Consider the following 24076-nt stretch of genomic DNA (forward strand, 5'->3'; position numbering starts at 1 on the left):
GCTGTGTGGGGGTTTTCCCACATGGAAATGGAATTGGGAGAATTATTACTATCAGTCCAACTTCTATCTGGATGCCCACCCCTTTCCAGTGGGACTAGAAAAGAGCCCCTGCTCCAGTCAGAACTCCCTGTTCCCTCTGCAGAGGAGTGGCTGAGCCATGGGCCCCCAGTGCAGTTCAGGCCAGTGCCACGTCAGAGGCCTTCTGCTGGGGGGCTTCCAGGAAAGTTTTCTCTTCTTCTGCTGGGTGTGTCCCCATCTGCATAAGACCTGGCGGAGTTCAGAGGCAGCTGTCGTTGACCTGTAGGAATGTCTAGCCTGAGGACACCCTGGCACACTGAAGATAGCAGAGCAGAAGGAGAATGGGGATCATGACGCCAGTGAGCTGCTGAATTAGTCAAGCCTGGGGCATTTCTAGACTTCTGGGATTACGACATAAAGCCTTCACTCACAGCAGAAAGAATCCTAACTAATAGTCTCCCATCAATTAAAGGCATTAATAACAGTAACAGCGATAACAGTACGTTTTTTATAATCTGCCAGGCACATGCTAAGCCTGGGACAGTTATTATCTCACCTAATCCCTTGGGCAATCCTATGTGCAAACATCATGATCCTCAACCAAGGCTCACAGACACTGGAGGACAGGCACGAGGTAGTAAGCAGGGAGCTAGGATTTGTACCCAGACTGCCTACCTTTAAAAAATTGTGTTCTCCATCTCATTATTGCATGCCCTCAAGCCCCTAGTACTCTCCCTTCACACCCTCCTGGTACATATACCACTTAAAACTGTGACTTTTCAGAGAGAGGGACCAGACTGCTGAAAGATCCAGCCCTCACCATATAACCTAGCGCTCCAGAAACTGAAAATACAGGCCAGAGATGGCAAAGCAAGTCAGTGGTAGAGTTAGGGCTATAAGAACTCAAGCCCCTGGTCCCCCAGAAAGACACCCTTTCCACAAAGGTGGAGCCAGGCCCCAGGGCTTCAGACAGATCAGGCTCCAGGGCCTAACCTCTGCTGGAGCACAAAAGGCCAGCTCAGGAAGATCTGTACTCACCAGCTGGGTTGACTTCTGCTTCTCCTGGTCAATGTTGCCCTCCCCCTGCTGCAGGGATGCACTCCTATGCTTTGTGGCTGCCTCTCTTTCCCTCGTCACCACCTGGAATAGCTCATCCTGGACCTTGGCCTGCTCCTGTTTATACCTGTGCCAGAAGAGAAATGGAGGGAAGCAGATGCAGATGGCCTGACTGGCAGAAGGTAGCCAAGAAAAGGTTTGCGTACTCACTTCAGCTGGCAGGGGATGGGGACCTGTGGGCCAGGGGATCTCTGAGGCCAGCGGGAAAGGCTCAGGCATCAGTGATCGTCCCCAAGGCAAGGGGATACAGTGATATGCTCTCAGCCAGGACAATACAGATTAGGAACAGAAGGAGACCTGACCACCAGATGAGGAATCAGACAGCCATAGGCCAAATGAGAGATTCTTGGGGCACAGGTTCAATCCCAGGCTAGGCATTGGTACACAGTGGGCAGGCAGGGTGGGAAACCCCACATCCTTCTGCCTCCACTTGAAAGCCTGAACAGTTTAGATGACAGCAGTCTTTTGTTTAGAACATTTAACTCTTCATTTCTGGGCATTCTGCCTAGTAAAATAATCCTAAAGACAGAAAAAGGTTATTAGTACCAAGATGCTCTTAAAGACTTATTTATTATAGTGTGGAAAAATGCAAACAACTTAAATGTCCAACATCAAGGTCAAGTTAAAGAACATATGGTACAATTGTGCAATGGTACATTATGTCATCATTAGACCAATATATTCTTAGATTTGTCAATAGCCTGAATCTAAAAATTGAGGACCAATAAATAACACTTTTAGAAATTAAAATGTTTATAAAGCAGGTGTAACAAATGGAAAATAATTGTAAAACTATGTGAACATAACAAGATATAAAATTATATGTAACTTTGAAAAAAATAACCCTCAACTAGAGGAAAGAAGACATTTGAAAGAAACACTCCAAAATATTAACAGGGGTTATTCTGAATCTATGGGTGATTTTTTTCATTTTATGTATTTCCCAAGTCTTTCATTAGCATGTGTTAGTTGAACATTTTTAAAATATTTAGAAGTTCAAAAAAAAAAGGTTCAGGTTAGTTATTCTTGAAGAGACCTCCTAGGATCAGAGAGGGGAAATTCTTAGAATGTGGGCTGAAGCCCACAATGTCCATGACTATGGAACACACCCAGGTCGGCTGACCTAATTGAGGGAGCCACCCACTGTGGCTGAACTGGGCCCCCTAAGCTACCACACTGGGTCCTCTGTTACAGAGGCCAGGGTCCTAAATGGTAGAGAGGAAGTCAGTAAATGACAACTACAATTAACATTCACTGAGAACTCTCCCAGGTTCTGGGCTTAAGTGCTTCCTATGCATTAACATGTTTAATCAGGACAATACCCCCATCAAAGAGGTCCTCCAGCTATGCTCTTCTCAGAGGCCTACAAAAATGCAGTGATGTTCCAGAGTCACATAACTAGTGTGGGGCACAATCAGGAAGCACACCACATTCTGAGGGCCTCTGTGCCTCAGCGGACGGGACAGAGGTCTGTATTCAGAGGTGTCACCAGCTCTCTGTGAGTGTGGCCTGTGCCAATAGGAAGTCACCAACACTCTGGAGCCAGTCTATCTAGGCAACTAGTTAGAATTGTGAGGGTTGTTTTTCTTCTCCATATCTTTAAAAATATGCCAGCATGCATACACACAAAAGGTCCAGCCACTCAGCTACTCAGTCCCAGCTTTTTAAAGTGAATTTTTGGTGGGATGGGGTAACTGGGTGATGAGCATTAAAGAGGGCACTCAGTGATGTAATGAGCACTGGGTGTTCTATGCAATGATGAATCACTAAACTCTACCTCTGAAACTAATAATACACTATATGTTAATTAATTGAATTTAGATAAAATAAAATTTTTTAAAAAGTAAAAAAAAATTTTTTAAATAAAGTGAATTTTTAAGATCATCAGCATTCAACCCTCCCAGGATACTTTTGGTGTTTCTTCATTTTTAAACTAGGACCAGTGCCACCTAAACTATAGGATTCCTGTGCAGTCTCAATAAGACAAAATATGTGAGACAAACCCTTGGGCCTTCAGGCAAGGAGGAGGTACCTGGTGAGGAGAGAGCGTTTGGTCAGAGCACAGGGCCAAGGGTGAATGGATACTTGGGCTTACCTCTTGAGGAAATCCTCCTCCATCCTGGAAGACCGCCGGCCACCACCGTACTCAGACCTGGGCAGTTTGGAGTCTGCAAAGGGACGAGAAGAAAAGGCCAGTCAGCAGCAGCCTAAGATCCACAAAGGCATGGCAGTCATCCAGGAAAGGGCTCAGGAGTGGACCTCCCTGGATGGATGTGCCCCAAGGACAGACACAGAACACATCGTTGATCCAGCCAGTCTTACTTGAGTGCAGTGTTCCCTATCCATCACTCCTCACTCTACAACTACTTGGATTCTAGGTCATCTCCCAAACACAGGCCCGGAAGGGCTGCAGGACCTACTACTCTGCTTCATGCTCAAAGGACAGCCTCCAAGGTCTCTGTTTTGGCAGTAGGAGCTCCTTGAATGTTTCCCTTAGGAGCCCATTCTACAGATTTCTAACCCTGAATGTGGCAAATGCCTCATATTAATGACATTTTATCTATCACTGGACCTTCATCACCTCTAATCTTAATGGGCTCTTAAGTTGTTACAGGGCTACCTTTGGATGGCCATGAACTTGGTGATTTCCAAGCAAACCCAGTCCACTTGTCTCTCCACCACTTGGTGACACTGAAGGTTTTGCTACTCCCCTCTCCTCCACAGCCTTCACCCTTCCCAAACCATCTTTCAGCCAAAGCTCAACACTTTTCTGTGGCTTGGCCAAATGTCCTCCCCCTCCATCACAGGTTTCTAAAGCAGCAGCATCTAGGACTGCACAAAAATACTGTAGAAGAACCAGGCTTTGTGAAAGAACATGTGAGGATTTGCTATTCCACTGCCAAGACCTTTTAAAGCACGTTGAACTCAGAGGCTCCAGCACTCAACCCTTCAGGGAGGCACTTCCAAAAGTACTCATCCTACGTTTCATGCTTTCAGACTACCTCTCACAGAAGGATGGGCACAGCAGTGCCACCTGGCGAGGTGGGCACACCTAAGTGCTCCTGGGTAGCATGCCAGGTTCTCAAATGGGAATAAAAAATAGTAAACCGCTGCCCAGTTTTTACTCTGACATAATGCCCTCTGTTCTTATTTGTTTACTTACAACAGCTTTATTGAGATATAATTTACCATATTTACTTTTGCTTTTCATACAACTTTTTTTTCATAACTAGGAAAATAATGTACCTACCTGTGGCAGAGAATGTGGCACTAATCCACACTCCCACCTTGTGTGTAAGAGCCTGCCCACTTCCCTGCCCCTTGGGAGCACTCATTAACGTGTGTCCTTCACTATTAGCAAAGTGGAGAACCTCATCAAATGTTTACAACCATTCGTACACATTTTCTATTGAGTTGTCAAAGAGCTCTAAGAACTCTCTATGTTAGGACTGTTAATACTCTGTCATGTTACATTTCCCTAGTTTATCATTCATTCTTCATTTATTTTTTTCTAAATTGTCTAATTCCTTAGAGTTACATTTCCCACTTTTCTTCTTAATTTAGGGTTTCTTGATGGAGTTGATGGAGTGCTTAGGAAGTCTACTTATTATACTTATATGTATTATCATTGTACTCTTATGGCTTCAATTCATACATTTAAATCTTTTCTTTCCTCTGACATTTATTTTGAGGTATGGTATGACATAAGATTTAATTTTAACTTCTTTTTCTAATCTTGTTCCATCACTAAAATGAAAGCAAACACTGATTTTAAAAGTAAAAATATCTTAAAATTAGTCAACTTCAAGATAGCCCATTTATGCTGACTATTCTTCAGCATTCAGAAACTCAAACTCACAATCATTTAAACAGCAAAATACTTTGTTATAACTAAAACCAAATGACAAATGAACCACCATTCTTGCTCCTTAAACTGCTGAAACTTACCAAAACTGAGACCAGTGTTTCTTTCATCTTCCGAAGCTAAAGCTGATGTGTGCATGTTAGATTTTGGCCTTCTTTGCTTACTCATCACTTTCTCCCTCTTACCAGTTAATCCAGTTTATTCAAGTGTCCTGGGTTAAGTTAGAGCCCTCTTCAACCTCCCACCCCCCACCGCTCCTGTCAGTTGCTAGAGATATCGTGGAGAGCCACCCCATTTTTAAAGGACAAGAGCATCTTGTGAGAGTTTCAAGAATCTCATTTGCCCCCTCACTGATAGATATTCAAAAAGATCTCAGGATGGGTCCAAACCTGGTACTAGTTTGCTCTACTGCTCGGGAAGCCCTGAGGCAGACAATACAGAGAGGAAAGCTGGTAGCAGCCCTGGCTAGAGCCCCCAGCCATTAAGGATGCAGGCAGAGCTCTCTGGCTTCTGTGCAGAGGTCTGTAATCTGGCCCCTGAGCACTGCCCCAAGCGCTCCCCTTTCCTTATACTTTGTACTCCAGAGACAGCAAATCACTTCCAGGGCCCCACACAGGCCAAGCTGCGCCACACCTCTGGGACTATACTTACGCTGTTTACCATGCCTGAACTGCCCATCTACCATTGCTCTATCTTTCAAAATCCAGTTTAAACATCATCTTCCCTTGAAGCCCCTCCCTAAAATAACCAGTCACTCCTCTGTGCTATCCTAGCCATGGGCATGCTTCTAGTGTTGCCTCATCGTGATACATGTAACCTACAGGGTTATACATCTGGCTCCTTAACTAGAGCCGTGTGTGCCACAAGGGGGGGGCATCCCTGTCTACACATCTCTGTGCACCAGCACGAGGTACTTGTCCTGATCCCTGGCCAGTAGTCAGTAAACACTGAATGGTGGGGATATCTTCTACCGTCTTACAACCTAATAAGGAAGACTGGCAGAAAAGTCAAGCTGCAGGTGATAGGTAAGACCAAGATTCTCATAAAGAGGTATTTATTGAAGAGAGTAGCAGCTGCCCCAAAGACTGTCCAAATTTATTTGTAATATCTTAATATTTCTGTACCTTATATCCCTTTTTAAATTGTTTCATTCTTTTGTGTTTGCTGAAAGTCATTGTTTGGAGAAAAGCACAAATTTCTTAATTTGTCATGGACCCCACAGAGGAGGGAACAAATGAGTTGTGAGCCTGGCATGGGCACGGGAAGAGGAATCCCTGTAAGGTACGGGGTGGCAGGCCTTGCTAGAAGCCCAGGGTGAACCGTCCCAGGAGCCAGATCAGTACCACTTGATGTGAGTGTTTGGTTCGAGGTACTGAGGTCAACGGTCAAGTCATCAACTCAATTCCCTTAAGCTGGCCCAATTCACATAAATCCCTATCACTCTTTGAACCATACTGAACAGTAATGACAATGTGTCTATTAGGGATCCTTAACAGCAACTTCTTCCCTGAGTTACCAAGCCCTTTTGCCTCATTTGTTACATATGGAGAAACTGAAACAGTGAGGGAAACCAGTCTAGCCCCAGTCACAGGCACTCTGACTAAATGTGCTGCTTTCATCAGAGCAGACAGCATCTGTCATGCATGAAAGCCACACTCTCCTGAAAAGCAGTTATCAGAAAGGAGTTGCTTACATCACCCAGAAACAAACAGGAGCCACATTAGCTGTCAAATCTGTTCTGACAGGAAGGCTGTTTGTCATTCCTTTCACACCCCACTCCCGCCCTCCACAGAATCCCTGCAAACCGCCATACCTTTCTCTGGGCCTTTAGAGGTGCCAAATGTCGAAGGTGGAGGGGCAGGAGGGGAAGTAGGCTGGCCTGCTTGGCAAGACTGGCTGGAATCCTTCATGCGGTTAACCACATTTTCAGACAGCTAAGGGAAGAATTGAGGGATGGGAAGAGAGGGAGAGGGAAGAAGTTATATCACAGAAACCTCTACAAATGAAGATGCCCCTTTATCCATGCCCCCGGTTGACTGAGCACACCACTTCCTCCTTTTTTAAAGAAAAAAAAAGTAAAAAGTTTTATGTACCAAAAAACACAATAAAGCAAGTGAAAAGGCAACCTACAAAATAGGAGAAAATATTTGCAAATCATACATGTGACAAGGGATATGAAGAATTCCCACAACTCAATAATACAAATAAATACAAATCAAATAGTTAATTAATAATATAGGACAGGAGAAGACCAAGCATATGCAGCAGTGGAAGAGAATCGGGAATCCAGAAATAAGCCTTCTTCCAGAAATCCAGAAATAACCAACTTCAAGAATATAATTCTATTCAAAACTTCTCAAGGTGGCCCAGTGCCTAGCAGATTAGTGCCAAAGACCTGTCTGGATTCCAGGCTGACCACAGCAGGTCCCCTGCTCGCTCTCCAGTAGTTTCCTACTGCTCCCCACACACACCCTGCACGCCATGGAATCACTTTCCTCACCTCCTCTGCATCCATTACACTGCTCCTTGGCCGAGAACCACCAGCAGCCGTCCAGCCCCAGCACATTTCCACCAGTCCAAAGCTTCCCCTTCCTTTGAGGGCATCTCAGTGTCCCTCATCTGTGGAACCTTCCCTGACAGCACCCAAGGCAAGCATCAATCCTCCCCTTCCTTTTCACTCCCATCATAACACATGTGTGCTCTTAAGGAAGTACCATATGTCCTACCTGCCTCATCCTAAAGATCTGCAAACACCTCAAAGGCTGGGGTGACCTTCCACTCCTCTTTGTATAACCCCAGCACCACACACAGAGTAGACATCACAACACTGCTTGACTCATTCCACTACAGTTCCACCTAATGAAGACTGGATAACCAACATTTTCATTCATTTCAGAGGAAGCGAAATAGGCATGAGGGTGTCATAAAACAGCTTACTAAAATGAAATGGCAAGCTAGGGATAAATCCAGAGTAAAAACCCTTAAGAGTTCACTTCAGTAAATATTTATTAAGTACCTAATATGTGCAAGGCATCATAAAGCACAGTTGAGGGGAAAACGTTAAAAATGACTTTAAGACAAAAGCAATGATCAGCAACTCCACTTCCAGGTACCCAGCCGAGAAAAGTGCTCCCACATGTACACAGCAGAAATGGAATAGGGAAAAAAAGAAAAAAAGGAAAAACATAAATAAGGAACTGGTTGAAGAAATGATGGTATATACCGTCTATGAAATATGATGGAGCCATTAAGAAAGAATGAGGTAAAACACGCACAACTGACATGGAAGGGCGTATGGGATAGCCTCCTGATGTTTAAAGTCACAGAACCCTTTGTATAGCCCAATTTTGTAAAAAGAGAAATGCAACTGTAGAAACGCAGACATACAGATATAAATATGTCAGTAAGCACAAGTACACATTCACAAATGTGGCCGTGCATTTGAATTTTCACATATATGCATATCCACAAATACACGTATCTGGTCAGAAGTGAACATCTATAAAGCTACAGAGGAAACACGATGGTTATGTCCTGCAAGTGGGGTCCAGGTGCAGGTGGGGCAGGACTTTCACTTTGGGCATTTCTGTGTTGTAACTGTTTACCGTGGACATTTTTTAGCAACAAAAGATTATAATAATAACAACTGAGTCCCTCTAGTATTTCAAATAAATACAAATCAAATAGCTAATTAATAATATAGGACAAGAGAAGACCAAGCATATGCAGCAGTGGAAGAGAATCGGGAATCCAGAAATAAGCCTATATATCTACATTCAATTGCTTGACAAGGAGTCAAGACAATTTAATGGGGGAAGGAACCCTCATTTATTCTCCAACAAATGACACTGGTACAGCTGGATTTCGATATGCAAAAGAAGGAAGTTGAACAGCTACCTCACACTATACAAAATAACCCAAAATAGATCAGAGACCTAAATGTAGGAGCTAAAACAATATAAGGGTAAATAAAAGAAAATATAGAGGTAAGTGTTTATGACCTCAGCTTTGGCAGTGGATTTGTAGATATGACACCAAAAGCACAAGTAACCAAAGAAAATTAGATATTTTGGACTTCCATCAAAAGTAAAAAGTTTTGGGCGCCTAAGTGGCTCAGTCGTTAAGCGTCTGCCTTCAGCTCAGGTCATGATCCCAGGGTCCTGGGATCGAGCCCCGCATTGGGCTTCCTGCTCAGCAGGAAGCCTGCTTCTCCCTCTCCCATTCCCACTGCTTGTGTTCCTGCTCTCGTTATCTCTGTCTGTGTCAAATAAATAAATAAAATCTTTAAAGAAAAAAAAAGTAAAAAGTTTTATGTACCAAAAGACACAATAAAGCAAGTGAAAAGGCAATCTACAAAATAGGAGAAAATATTTGCAAATCATACATGTGACAAGGGATATGAAGAATTCCCACAACTCAATAATACAAAGAAAAATAACCCAATTTTAAAAATGAGCAAAAAAATATCTGAACAGATATTTCTCCAAGAAAGATATACAAATGGCCAATACGCAAATGAAAAGATGCTCAATATCACTACTTATAAGAGAAATGCAAATTCAAACCACAATGAGATAGATAGCACTTCATACCCACCAGGAAGGCTATAATCAAAAGTCAGATAATAACAAATGTTGGCAAGGATATGGAGAAATCAAAGCCCTCACACATTGCTGATGGCAATATAAAGTTCCACCACTACTGTGGAAAACAGCCTGGAAGTTCCTCAAAACATTAAGCAGAGAGTTACCATTTGATCCAGCAATTCCACTCCCAGGTATCTACTCAAGAGAAATGAATATATCCACACAAAAATTTGTACGTGAATGCTCTTATCAGCATTATCCATAATAGCCAAAAAGTGGGAAGAACCCAAATGTTCATCAAATGACTAATAGGTAAGTAAAATGTGGTCTATCTACACAACAGAACACTATATGGCTGTAAAAAAGAACGAAGTACTAATACATGCTACCAAATGCACGAACCTGAAACCATTATGCCAAGGGAAGTAAGCCAGACACAAAAGGCAACACATTATATGATTCCACTTATTCAAAATGTCCAGAATAGGCAAACTTCTAAAGACAAAAAGCAGGTTAGTGGTTGCCTTGGGCTTGGTGAAAATGTTCTATAAATGATTGTGATGATAGTTACACATCCCTGTGAAAATTCTAAAACCCACTGACTTATATGCTTTAAATGGGTGAGTTGTATGGTATGTTGAGTCATATCTCAACAAAACAGCTACAAATAAAAAGAGAGAACAAAAGACAAAAATGAGCAGTCCAGACAGGATGTCACTCAGCAAAAGCAGGGTATCCCATGAAAGGTGCACCTGTGTGGGTTCCTGGGGATGGGAGCAGGATTCAACAGACGCTATGGGGTATTGGGGGACAGGGGGTGTCTCTCATGGTACAAGGTGGGGCACAGAGAAAAGGGGAACGGGTAGTCAGAGAGCAGGGTGCCTGCAGCCCTAAGTTCATTTTGGAAGGTGTGGGTTGTAAAGGTGGATTTGGATGAAGCCGGTACTGAGAGAAGCTTCAAAGTCAGGCAGAAGGGCTCCAACAATTGCAGAGCATTGTTGAAAGTTTCAGAGCCAGGAAAGAACACAGGCTGTGTTCTCAGCAGTGCTACAGGGAGCACATGGAGTGGGCAGTGGGATCTTGGTCATGAAGTGACAAGGGCCTGCGGCACCAGCAGCAGTGGTGGTGGCATGGAATGAGAGGCTTTGCCTGGTACTGCCTCAGTAAGGAACAAAGGAGATGCAGAGTTAAGAACAAGGAGTTCCATGGGGCACCTGAGTGGCTCAGTCAGTTAAGCATCTGCCTTCTCAGGGTCCTGGGATCGAGCCCCGCATCGGGCTCCCTGCTCCGCGGGAAGCCTGCTTCTCCCTCTCCCACTCCCCCTGCTTGTGTTCCCTCTCTCGCTGTCTCTCTCTCTGTCGAATAAATAAATAAAATCTTAAAAAAAAAAAAAAGAACAAGGAGTTCTGATCTGTAGTTAGTGGGACAACTTGAGAATGCCAGGAAAAGGGAAATCAAGAGACTATTTTGAAAGAGCAGCAAATGAGATGGAATGTAGATATAAAATCTCAAATGAGAACAGGGAAAGAGCCCCTACAAGCCCGTTGGCTCCCTCCTTCATTATGGCCGCAGCAACTAAGACCTGAAATGAGTCAGTGTATTGGAAAGCGGAGGGGTACCTCCACAGCACAGCGCGCCCATTTCTTGCTCAAATTTGCTGCACAGAGGACCAAGGTGGGACACCAGGTTGGATGTAGGGCGATAGCATGGCTGAGGTGGAATGCTCTTCCAGGCAGGTGGGGACATGGAGCTGGCACTCAACAATGAACTCAGGCCACAGGGAAAGAGGATTTGGGTGTCCCAACGGTGTGCTGAAGCCAGCTTGGAAGAACTGATTTTTAAATTTTCAGTAATTTTGCAAGCTGGTTGACTTCATGACAGTAGCCTGAAATTGGCCATGATGGGGAGTATTTCTACCACAGAAATTGGCAAATACTACACATAAGGGCCCTTTCTTGGGCAGAAATCTGGTTGTTAAGCTTTTACCAGCACACCACAGGGCATCGCTCCCCTCCTCTCTCCAACTGCAAGTAGACTCGGTGAGATGCACCAGTCCTCTGAGGGACAGAGGGTACGGGGCATGTGTCCTGAGGGAAGAGAGCACTGGGTGGTCCTAGAATCCATATGGGTGTGGGTGAAGCACCAATGGCATGTGTGATATGCATGAAAGAGGCAGCCATGGCTGGTAATGCCCCAATCCTCACTGTGGAAAAGGGCCACGTGACCAGGAAGAGCATGCACTGCACATAGAGACCACCGTAGTGCAGCCACACGGGGACCAGAGGAAGCAGCCTGGCCAAAGGCACCAGAACGACAATGCACTTTCCTTCATCAAGTATCTGCTTATTAAGTATCCATTGTGTGATAGCAATATTCTAGAAACTGTGAGTGAAAAGAAACAACAAAACAGCAGTGAAAGAGACATGGTCCCTGTTTGATGGAGCTTACATTCTCAGGGGAAGTAAGAGACAATAAATAAGTAAATAATGTCACAAATCCTATTTCATCCAGCCTAAGACACCATCAATTGTAAATCACACAGTTATCTTCATATAACCTGAAGAAAGACAAAAAACACCAATGAAATTAATATTCTGCCTATTATGTGATATCCTGTTCCAGAGATATTAAAACATGTGTCTTAAAGATCAGTGAACCACGTTAGGTGACAAGTGCTAGGAAAGAATAAAACACAGCATTGCAGTGTGACAGGGACATAGGAGGCGGTGCAGGAAGCCATAGGCATTGGGGAAGGCCCCTTAGAGGGGAGGACACTAATGTTAATACTCCCGCCCCAAATGAGGAGGCCCTGATCATGCCGACATGTTGAGATCCTGGAGAAAATTATCTAGTACCAAGCAGAGGCCCGAGTACGTGCAAAGCCTCTGAGAACAACTGAGTCTGGCACATCCAAGTGCCTGACAGAAGGCCAGTGTGTGAGAAGGAAAATGGGACCAGATGACCAGGCCAAGGAGGCAGGCAAAGGCAAGACCACAAACCCTAGCAGACTGATGTAAAAAGCCCAAATTTGATCCAAGGACCAAGGAAGTTTTGGTGGGGTTCTACACAGGTGAGTCACAGGCTCCGATTTCCTCAGCCCAGCCTCGGGGGGCATCAACTGAACCACACCACTTGGTGAGTGAGGGGTTAAGGAAAACATTGGCAAGCTTCTTGTTGGCAGTAGGAGATTTGTAATATTTTTTAATGTTGCTACAAAATACAGCAAGTAATATTTTAATCAACAAATATACATATACACACAGTAGTCATGCGAGAATAAACACCATCTGGGCAATGCTCCCTGTACCAACAGAACCAGAATGGGGGCCTCCGGAGCCAGACGGGTCTGGGAGCTCGGTGCCAGAGGCCCACTGGTCACTGTGCTATGAGAGGTGGCCAGACAGGATCCTGTGTGGTCAGGAGACAGAGGGCCACATCCAGAGCAGTGCAGGGAAAGAGGAGCACTACCTGTGCTCCGCTGTGTGGCCTGGACCCCGTTCTCTGGCTTCTCTGAGCATGTCTCTCACCTACAAAATGGGGACCCCTTGAGGCTGGACTGACTACATCATACGGTTCGGGAGTTCAGTGGTTTGGGGTCAGACAGGCCTGGGTTTGAATCCCAACTCAGCTGCTTGCTAACTACGTGACGTTGGGCAGGGGACTTCTTATCTGTAAATCAGTTTCTTCATCTGTGAGATGGAAATAATTAATGGTCCAGACTGTGGGGCTATGGCGAGGATTAAATGCAGCAATCTACACAAAGCAGTCGGCACCAAGTCAACAACCAATATTAGCTATTATGGGAAATGGCAAAGCAGTATACAAATATTATCACCCATACAAGGCACATACCAAGTGTGCAAAACTGCATGAACTAATCAGTAACAGTAATGATAGTTAACAGCTGCCATGTACTATAAATTGAGTGTTGTTCTAAGTGTTCCAAATGCAGCTTTGTGACCTTGAGCAGGTTTCTTCCCTCCTCTTCCATAATCTGCACAGAATTAAATTGGGCAGATTCTTTTTAAAGCACCCTCCGGCTCTGACAACTGGTGGCTCAAACCTCACCTGCCCTCAGCCTTGAGTGACGTCAGGACTCTGGGGAGGGGGCCTTATCCGGCCTCCACCATGGCACATGCACCTGATGCCTCCCCACGTCTCCAGGGACAACCTCCCCCCAGCTCCAGCCCACCACCCTCCACCAGCATTGTGGCAGTGGGTGGGAAGGCCGCAGACAGCCCAAATCAGGCCTCAATCAAAGGCACATGTGCTTGGAGAATTCAACACTTCCATGGTAACAAACACGGCTGGGAACCCAGGCCCCACTTCCTACCGATTGCCATTCCATGATGGCAACCAAAATGCTTCCCTCACCCGAAAGCATTGAATGTATAGGCAAGTTCCCAAAGAGGGGGCAAGAGGTTTCTTTATCAAATCACACGGGGCTGTAAGTCACATGGCCACCTCACAACTAGAAGGCTGGGGAGCAGAGTGCTGCCTTACAAAACACACATGGGTATTCCCCATTTGCGACGGAAGAACGACGATAGGAGTGAGCACTGTCCCACTGCCCCAATATATCAGAGCAGATCAGAGTCACAATAGCTACAGGTTGTAATGCCCTCTACTAATACTAACCTCTACTAATACTAACCGTGACAGGCAGTCAGCACTCACTCTGCACAAACCACCTCCTTAATCCTCACAGTATAAAGCCGGCTTTCCCATTGAGGAAGCCAAGACACAAAAAGGTTACAGCACTCGCCCCCTGCCGGGAAGCTCCCACAGCTCCCAGGGTGCAAGCCCCACTGTACAGCAGGCTGCCGGACTCCTGAACCTCCGTGCCAGTCAGCTCTGGGGGCAAAGGGATGCTGACCCTGACAAGAGCAGGGAAGGAGGAACTTGCTGAGCAGCACTCACAGGCAGGAGGGCCCCCCAAGAAGGGCCAACTACTGCCAAAGCAATGAAGGGCGGAGGAGCCAGGATTGGCTAAGAGACACCAGGGCACACCAGCCAGTCACAAGTAGGCCTGGCCACAAAAGGCACTTCCTGCCTCTCCCTGCTGACCCTGTCTGAAGTCAAGACCCTGCCACCACGCCCTCCCACCCTTCCTCGGCCTCATTTCTCTCAAAGCACTGGTTGTTAGCCACGGGATAGAATACACATGTGACCACCTACTCGTCATCACTCCCACCGGAACACAAGCTCCGTGGGATTCTGCTTTGCCCTTTGCTGTATCCTCGGGACCTAGAAAGTGCCCGGACACTGGAGATACTCAAATATTTGTTAAACACATTAACTAAAGAAATTCTCATTAAAGGCCCAGGTCCATAACACCGAGCTATTACAAGGGAGTATGTAGGATATAACAGCCAAGAACCTTGTACTCAAAGAGCTTATGGTCAGACAGGGGGGTAAGGTGAAAGGCCCCGAGAACATGAGCTGCTAAGCCGTCAGGTGAGAGAAGCTGAGCTAGCATACCCAGGAGCTCTCCAGAAGGCACCTAAGTGTCAGTTGGAAGGGACACGGCCTGAGACGGGCCTGAACAAACGACCATAGAAAGGGTAGGAGTTGAGGGGTGTTCCAGAGAGGAAGGGCACATGGAAGGCACAGAGGAAGAAGTCTGAGGTTCAGCCCAACCGAGCGCAGGTCCATGAAGGAGGGAAGATGTGCACAGCTGGCGGGCTCTACCCAGTCAGGGCCTTGAAGGAGAAGATAAGGAGAATGGAATTTTTTCTGCAGTCAACTGGGAGCCGCTGGTGCTTTCTAAGCAGGGCCTCGGTCACCATCTCCTCTTCACACAGAATAGCCTGGCAAAGCAGCAAGAGGTGCTGAGGTCACAAAGGGCTGGAGGCAGGGTCGCTGCCACAAACAGGGCACATCAGGAGCAAGAGGGCTAGAAAGTGTCATCTCTGCAGGAATCGGGGTGGGGGTGGTTGCAAAAGACTCCATGCAAGTGAAGTAACTAGAGATCTGGCATCTGAATGAATGCACAGGGCAAGTGAAAAAACCAATTTACCAAGTGGTATATGCACTATGTTCTCATTTGTGCTATAAAAAGGGAAAGAGTGTGCTTGTATATGGAGGCTTGGAAAAAGCCTGAAAGGATTCATGAGAAATTACGAACATTTGGCATTTAAAAATAAGATGCATTTTGCAAGAAGTCTTAAAGGAAAAACGAGGGAAAGATGACAGCAAGGGCCAGGCCTGGCTCACTGGGGGAGGGAGGCACCATCGCCGAGCAGAGCACCGCTCTGTAAGCGTGTGTGTGACATTCTAAATCCATTCAGGCAGCTCTGTTCCCTAGGCAAGTAAACACACTACATAGGATGCTGCAAGAGGTTGCCTGTGGAGAAAGAAATTATGGAATCCCCAGCATCAGAGTGCTGCCGGGGCAGACCACAGAGCGGATGTCATGCTCCCCTCCTCCAGAACGGGGCAACAATGCTCACAGCTGGGGCAGAGGAACTCAGATGTAGGAATGGGGACAGGAACTCCTGTTTAGAGATAATGATAGAAACAACCCACCTAACATCCACTGAGCCAGTTCCCATGCCAGGCCCCGGGCTAAACGCATTCCCATTTTACAGATGAAGAAATTGGAGTCAGGGAGGTGAGACAACTTGCCCAAGGTCATCATAGGAAGTCTTCAGTGCCCAGACAAAGACATGGATCCCGACCCTGGGCCCCTAACAGTGATACCTGCACAAGTAAGGCAGGAATACAGAGCCACTGTGACGTGACAAGTAACCCTGTTCTCAGAATGGCCAATTCAAGAAAAATAAAAATATTTGCCAGTCACATTTCCCCCCACTTGATGATGCTTTACTGAGCCCCCGGGGAGAGGGTGGGAGGGGGAGCACTATGTACTCATAAAACAGACAGCCTACTTAAATTAGGAGAATGTCAATATGAAAATTAGCACTTTTTTAGTCTTAACATGTTACTCATCTAGACACATGTGAGAAGTAGCAATGTGGAGGCAACTTCCTAAGCATTACTCTTTGTATTAGCAAATGCTTTGATGTTCACCAAATGAGTTCACAGCCCCAGCTCACTTCTGGGCAGGAGAGGAGGCATCCTCCTCAAGTAAGAATGGAGAAGGTGTGGTGCAGAGAAGCAGCTTGCCCGAGGTTCTGTGGTGAATCGGCAGGAACTAGGCCTGCACAGCCGGGGCCAAGGCCATTTGGGGCAACACTGTCTGAGGATCTGCTGGGTGCCAGGAGATAAACTGCAGCTCACTACCCTTTCCAAGCTGGGCCTAGGGTTTCTCCAGTGAGGCTGAGCACCTGGGGCAGTTTCCAAAAGAGCAAGCTTGCAGGAAGTTGGGTCTGTCGGTGGCTCCTGGTCCTGGACACCCCAAGCCCCATAGAGGCACTGCCCAATATTATGGTTCTAAAAAGATTCCTCTCCTTGCCTCAGGCTGTTGCCTTGGAGATTTCGTTCACTAGTCTTTCAGTTTTCTATGAGCTCAAATTAGATCCACCGGCTGCTTACCACAGATTTAAATCCCAGAATGTCAGAACAAGAAGAGCCCTTGGAGACCTCCTACACCGAGCATGGCAAACACAAATGTCCACAGGCATCAAGCAAGCAACGAAATTAACAGAATGGGCCTGGTAGGGAAAAAAAAAATAAAACAGTGCAAGGACAACATGGTGGGGACCCTGATAGGAGTAAATGTCCCCCAGAGAGGACAACTACCTCACACCTCCGGGAAAGTATCGCCATATGGGAACGTGGACCAGACTCTCAATTTTTTTCCCCCAAAGAGCTAAAAACTGAATTGATGTAAAGCCTCTAAGTTCTAAATGTTGGCAATCAATTCAAATCGATTAATACCACAAAGTTTCTGGACTTACGGTTTGGGGTGAGAGAAACCGGCTCTGGGCTAAGTACTGGGGAAGAAAAGACAAACAGATGTGACTCCTGCTCACAGGGCAGTAAGGCAGGAAGCAAGGAAGAGATTACCTCTGCCCACGCCATAGGTATAGGAGGTGAGCACAAAGTCTGCAAGACCCAGGACAGGGACAACCCAGGGTGACAGAGGGACATCAAAGAGGGTGCCTTTCAGAAGGTAACACCTGAAAGGTCCTGAGGATGACAAGGCATTTAGCCAGTCACAGGGAGAGAAAAGACAGCAGACAAAGGAGAACAGAATCGCAGGCAGCGAAGCAGCTCAGAATTCAGCAGGAGCAGGTGTCCTCCCGGCCAACACGTGCGACAAAAGGCAGCAAGCGGCACCAGCACACAGAGGGCGCCGAGAGCGAGGCCCCAGAATCTGCCTTCAACCTAAGGGAGTGGCGTAATGAGCGTTAACCCTGCACGATCACTGACCCGGCCGGCTGGTAAGGGTGACTGGCGCAGAGGGCAACACAGATGAAACAAGTGGGAAGGGAGGTGAACTTTTTTCCTACGTGCTTCTTTTGGAACTGCCTGAATTGTAATACCATTTGCCTGAAGCTTATTCAAAAGTAAAATTTATGTTTTTGTGGGTTTTTCTTTTTAATGACCCTGCTAGCATCAGGAGGTATAGATTTGTGGGAGGCAAGTCTACTGGGAAAAAGAACAATTTATCAGATGGTCAAAGGAAGACGGAATGGACTGGAAAAAGACAGAGTTAGCAGGGATAAAGAGAGGCAAAAACACAGAAATGGCTAGAAGGAAAACGCAACATCTGTCATTAAATGTAGAGAAAAAAAGTAATGCAGGACCCAGTTTTCTGGTTGAGGGACTGGCTGGCTGGGGCCATCTGTGGCATAAGAAACACAAGTGATTCTGAGGGAAGCAGAGTGGGGGATGCAGGTGAGTTCCAGTGGATGTAGTGAATTACAAGCACCCATGGGACGTGCAATGGAACAGCTCTGGGTTAGATATTTAGAATCCAAAGTCAACAGCTCACGAATGATGATGAAAGAGAATAGCCAGGGCCGGGGTGCAGAAGGGAAAGAGGGTTCAACTAGGAAACATTGTGAAGCCTCCACCAGCCGCAGAGAAGTAGCAGAGCTGGCAGATTTGATCTGGAAACCAGAGCTGCTGCAGAAGAGCGTGCACCAAGAGGTGGAAAAGGTAGACCGGTGACCTGAGGGATCAAAGATGCTTCCAGTGCAGCGTCTTTACCTCCCAAATGAAGGAACTGATCCAGAATGAACTTAGTCAGAGTTAGAGTTAACAACTATCCTTATATTTACATGACTTTATAGATTTTACTTTTACAGAGAAAGATCTTCAACACCATACTGTGACACAGTTAGGGAGTATTATTAGGTTGGAATTTCATCTTATACATACATGGGTTATATTCAAAAGTCAGAAAGAAGGGAAGGTAGAAATCACCTTAACTCTTATACTATTTAAATGTCACTACTGGTTACACTACAGTACTATTAAGAGAAAATTTAAAGGATATTCAAAAAACCCTCGTAAGTTGCTAAATCTGCCCCTAAAGTACAGCGTGGTTGTATGCCCAGCCCTCTACTGTCCTCGAACACAGTGAGTTTGGTAACCCCTGACCTGTAATTGGAGGACAGACACTAAGGAAATGTCTTCATGCAGGTACCTGAGTCTTCATCTGTCTTTAAGATGATCCTCTACTCTTCAGCAGCTGAAGGAGGAAAGGTAGAGAAACTTAAAGTGCTCTGCTTCCCTGCAGAATTGGCTCTACTTTATTTTCTGATACCTCACCATGTATCAGATGTAATGTTTTGGAAGCATGAAAAAGAATAACACCTGGGCAAGCACCTAGCCCAGGGACTGGCATGCAATGTGGACCAGCAATGCTTGCTGGACTTGACATCCAGCTCCACACGTCATTCACAGAAAAGTGTATATGGAATGGAATGGAAAAAGTAAATGGAAACTCCATTTCCTGACTTTCCAAGCTGGCATTTCTTTTGTGGCCACATTAACTACATTCCTCCGAATGGTCAGCCGGATAGAGTGTGAAAGCTGGGGAAGTTTGGAGAGGACTTGTGATCCAACCCCTTCAGCACCTATGCTAAACAGGTCCATCTTGCATATAAGGAGAGAGACTTACTACTTTGAGTGTCAGAGCTCAAGGCTAGGTCTCTCTTTCTTTCTTTTCTTTCTTTTTTTTTTTTTTTAGAGATTTATTTATATATTTATATATTTATTTATTTGAGAGAGTGAGAGATAGCACAAGCAGGGGGAGTGGCAGAGAGACTTACTACTTTGAGTGTCAGAGCTTAAGTCCACGTCTTTCTTTCTTTCTTTTTTTTTCAAGAGATTCATTCATTTATTTATTTATTTGACAGAGAGAGAGAGAGAGCACAAGCAGGGGGAGTGGCAGGCAGAGGGAGAAGCAGGCTCCCCGTGGAGCACGGAGCCCAGTGTGGGGCTCAATCCCAGGATCGAGGGATGATGACCTAAGCAGAAGGCAAGATGCTTAACTGACTGAGCCACCCACACTTGCCAGGTCTTTCTGAGACACTTTGTTAACCACGCTGCCTCTAAGCAGTCAATTAAGATGAAGGACATAATACAAAGATTTATTTATTTGCGAGTGAGAAAAAGAGAGAGAGAGCCCGTGCGCATACCCGGGGGGGGGGGGGGGCCGCAAAGGGAGAGACTCTTTCAAGCAGACTCCACACCGAGTGCGGAGCCCAAGGTGGGGCTCAATCCCATGACCCATGAGATCATGACCTGATCAGAAATTGAGTCAGACGCCCAACAAACTGAGCCACCCAGGTGCCCCATGAAGGATATCATGATAGGGAGCATCAACATTCATGCTGAGACTCAAGAAGCATATCACTGGGCAATACCAAGGTGAAGAGGAAGTTTGCTGCATACAAATGGAACAAGTTTGTATTAAAGCTTGGAAGTAAAACAAGCAGAAGAGTAAAATTCTCATGTGCAGCTGCCAAAGATCGCCAGCTTGGCTAAAAAAAGGATCATCAGTTCATTAATCCAAGCATGCAGTCCAACATGCACATATTAATGAGCCAGACACTGAAATAAATAAAACAGTCTTTGTACTCCAAGAGCCTACAAACAAAAAACAGGATATAATAACAGAGAGGAAGAGGTAACTGAGAATATTAAAAGATAAAATCATCAATCTTATAAAAGGCAACTATGAAAAACCTACAGCTAACATATTTAATGGTGGAAGATAATGTTTTCTAAGTCCAGGAGCAAGGCAAGGGCATTCACTGTCACCACTTCTATTCAATACTGTACTGAAGGTTCTAGCCAATGCAATAAAGGAAGAAAATGAAAAAAGGGGGGGGGCATCCAGACTAGAAAGAAGTTAAAATTTTCCTTATTTACAGTCAGCATGATCCTACCTATATAAAATCATAAGGAATCCACAGAAAAAAACTACTTGAATAAATGAGTTCAGCAAGGTTGCAGGATACAGGATCAATATACAAAAATCAATTGTATTTCTACATACTACCAATGAAGAATCCAAAAATTAAGAAAACAATTACATTCATAATAGTATCAAAAAACAAAGTACTTGGAAATAAATTTAAGAAAAGAAATGTAAGACTTATTCACTGAAAGTATAAAACATTGCTGAAAAAATTTCTAAAAGATCTAAATAAATAGAGATTTCATATTCATAGATCAGAGGACTCCATATTGCTAAAATGGCAATTCTCCCCAAAGTAATCTACAGATTCAACACAAACCCCGTCAAAATCCCAATAGGCTTTTTTTTACAGAAGTTGCCAACTGATCCTAAAATGTGTATGGAAATGCAAAGCACTCAGAACAGCCAAAACAATCTTAAAAAACAAACAAACGAACAAACTGGCATCTTTATATTTCCCAATTTTGAAGACAGTGTTGTACTAGCATGGACATATTATAGCATATAAATCAATGGAACTCTCAACAGAATTCAGAGTCCAGAAATAAACCCTTATGTTTGTGGTCAATTGATATTCACAAAGGTCCCAAAGTGGGAAATGGATAGTCTTTTCAACAAATGAAGTTTGAAAAATTTAGATATTTCATGCAAAAAAAGATTAATTTAGATCAGGGCTCAATAAACTCTAGTGCTTGAGCCAAATCTAACCCAATGCTTGATTTTATAAATAAAGTTTTATTAGAACATAGCCACACCCATTTGTTTACATACTGACTGGCTACAATGGCAAAGTTGAGTAGCAGTGATGATAAAGACCTTTTGGTCAGCAAAGCAGAAAGTACTTACCAACTGGTCATTTACAGAAGAATTTTGCCAACCCATTTTAAAGTCTTACCTCATAACATATATAAAAATTAACTCAAAATGGATCACAGAACTAAATATAAAAGCCAAAACTGTAAAGCTCTTGGAAAAAATACAGGAGGAAATATCCATAACGTTGGGTTAGGCAAAGATTTCTGAGATATGACATCCAAAGCACAATTAATAAAACAATTGATAAACTAAACTTCATCAAAATTACAACTGTTTGCACTTCAAAGACACCAATTAAGAAAATGAAAAGACAAGCCATACACTGGGAGAAATATTTGCAATGTGTAATATGATAAAGGACTTGTATCCAGCATAAAGAAATCTTATAACTCAATAGTAAAAAGACAACCCTAGGAAAAGTGGGCAAAGATGTGAATACACTTTCACCAAAGAAAATATATGGATGGCAAATAAGCCCATGAAAAGATGTTCAACATTAGATACTTCGGAAATATAAATTCAAACCACAATGAAATACCATATCACACCCACTAGAATGGCTATAATCAAAAAGATAAACAACAAGTGTTGGTGAAGATATGGAGAAAATGGAACCCTCATGTATTGCCAGTGGGAATGTAAAATGGTTGAGTCACTTTAGAAAACAGTTTGACAGTTTCTTAAAAAGTTAAACCTAACAACTCACCAAATTCATAAACAGAATGACCCAGCAATTCTACTCTTAGGTATCTATCCAAGAAAAAAGAAAATATATGTACACACACACACACACACACACACACACACACACACACACAAAGCTTGTATACTAATGTTCACAGCAACATTATTCATAACAGTGAAGAACTGGGAACAATTCAAATGTCTATCAACTAGTGAGTGGGTAAACAAATACAAAGTACAGCCAGGCAATAAAAAGGAGCGAAGTACTGATATATGCTACATCAACAAGCCAACACCAAAAACATTATGCTAAGTGAAAGAAGCCAGACATAAAAGATGTGTGAGTACATTTATATGAAATGTCCAGAAAAACCAAATGCATAGCAACAGAAGGATTAGTGGTTACCTGGGGCTGGGTGTGGGAGTGGGGAGTGACTGCAAATAGGGACAAAGGATCTTTTTAGGTCTTGTGAATAAGTGTTCTAAAATCTGATTGTGGTGACAGTTGCTCAACTCCATAAATGTGCTAAAAATCATTCAAATGGGTGAACTTTACACGTAAAAAACATCTCAAAAATGCTATTTAAAAAAAAGAAAAGAAAAACCACCATCATCAGGTAAAATCTTTCCAAAGCGCCACTCCTGATTATAGACCTACAATGTTACCTCCAACGAAACCTGTAGACAGCCTTCCCTGGCATTCAGGGCCCATCACCTGTCTAGGCCCAACGCCTGGCCAACTTTCTTCAACATCCCAACCCATGTGTGGCTGCTACACACATGGCCTGTGGAGTCGGCATGTCTGAGCCTCCAGCACTACCACTAACTAGCTGTGACCTTGGGTTACTTCACCTTCTAGAACCTGTGTCATTTCTGAGATGGGGTGAACAGCTCACAAGGTAGGCAAGCGGAATGTCTGAGCTAGTGCTCAGAAAACACAGCGCACGCTTCCCAGGGCTGGCTCCGTCGCATCTTCAGTGTCCACTCCTCAGGGTGGCATCCCTCCTCAAGCAGGGAGCCCCGTTACTTTGTACACTTTTGTTTCCCTCACAACACTTGCAGTTTTTGTGTGCCTCTTTTTTCTTTCTTTTGGTCTGTTCCTGCTATTGGGCTGAGGTGTCCATGAGGGCAAGGACCCAGTGCTTCGTCCCTTATAGTCTCTGCAAGGCCAGGCCCAGTGCCTGGCAAATCACCCGTTCACAGGAAGCATTTACTGAGGTGCTGGATGATAAATTGTGGCTACAGGTGCAGTGCTCAGGCATATGGCTTCTCTGGGAATGGCATGTTTGGGGACTGTTTCTTGTGCATCTTACTACATCCTCCTTGGTCCTCCCATGAGCAGTGGTCCAGATTTGCCTCATGGAAGCAACGGATAATGGTAAACTTGATGTAGCCCTGAGAGTGTAATGAGCCTGGGGACACAGGTATCATGCAGCAGGCCAGGTGACTTGGGAAGAATGGCAGGCAGCTGAGCAGTTGGAAGGGGAAAAGGGTGGAGAACAGTGAGCCTGCATGTTGAAAAGCAACCAACTTCATCTGAATTACCAAGTATGGCTGCTTCCATGAGGCAGAGAAGAGGAAAAGTGGGCACACACAAGACATTATTGCCATGTGTGTACCTTCTCTCATTGGAGGATGAGGTTAAATATA

General features: G+C 44.7%; 1 protein-coding gene across 2 annotated transcripts in view; it reads right to left on the reverse strand.

Annotated features, from left to right (window-relative positions):
* CHCHD6 (coiled-coil-helix-coiled-coil-helix domain containing 6) overlaps positions 1 to 24076 on the reverse strand; it is a 249918-nt gene that overhangs the window by 222889 nt on the left and 2953 nt on the right. For both annotated transcript variants that reach the window (XM_027585264.2, XM_027585263.2), the window contains exons 2-4: positions 6813 to 6933; positions 3230 to 3302; positions 1057 to 1201 (exon numbers count right to left, since the gene is read on the reverse strand). In XM_027585264.2, the coding sequence (XP_027441065.1) occupies positions 1057 to 1201; positions 3230 to 3302; positions 6813 to 6933 (339 nt within the window). The remainder of the gene's footprint in view (positions 1 to 1056; positions 1202 to 3229; positions 3303 to 6812; positions 6934 to 24076) is intronic.

The sequence above is a fragment of the Zalophus californianus genome, chromosome 1, assembly GCF_009762305.2.
Source record: "Zalophus californianus isolate mZalCal1 chromosome 1, mZalCal1.pri.v2, whole genome shotgun sequence".
Classification (NCBI taxonomy): domain Eukaryota; kingdom Metazoa; phylum Chordata; class Mammalia; order Carnivora; family Otariidae; genus Zalophus; species Zalophus californianus.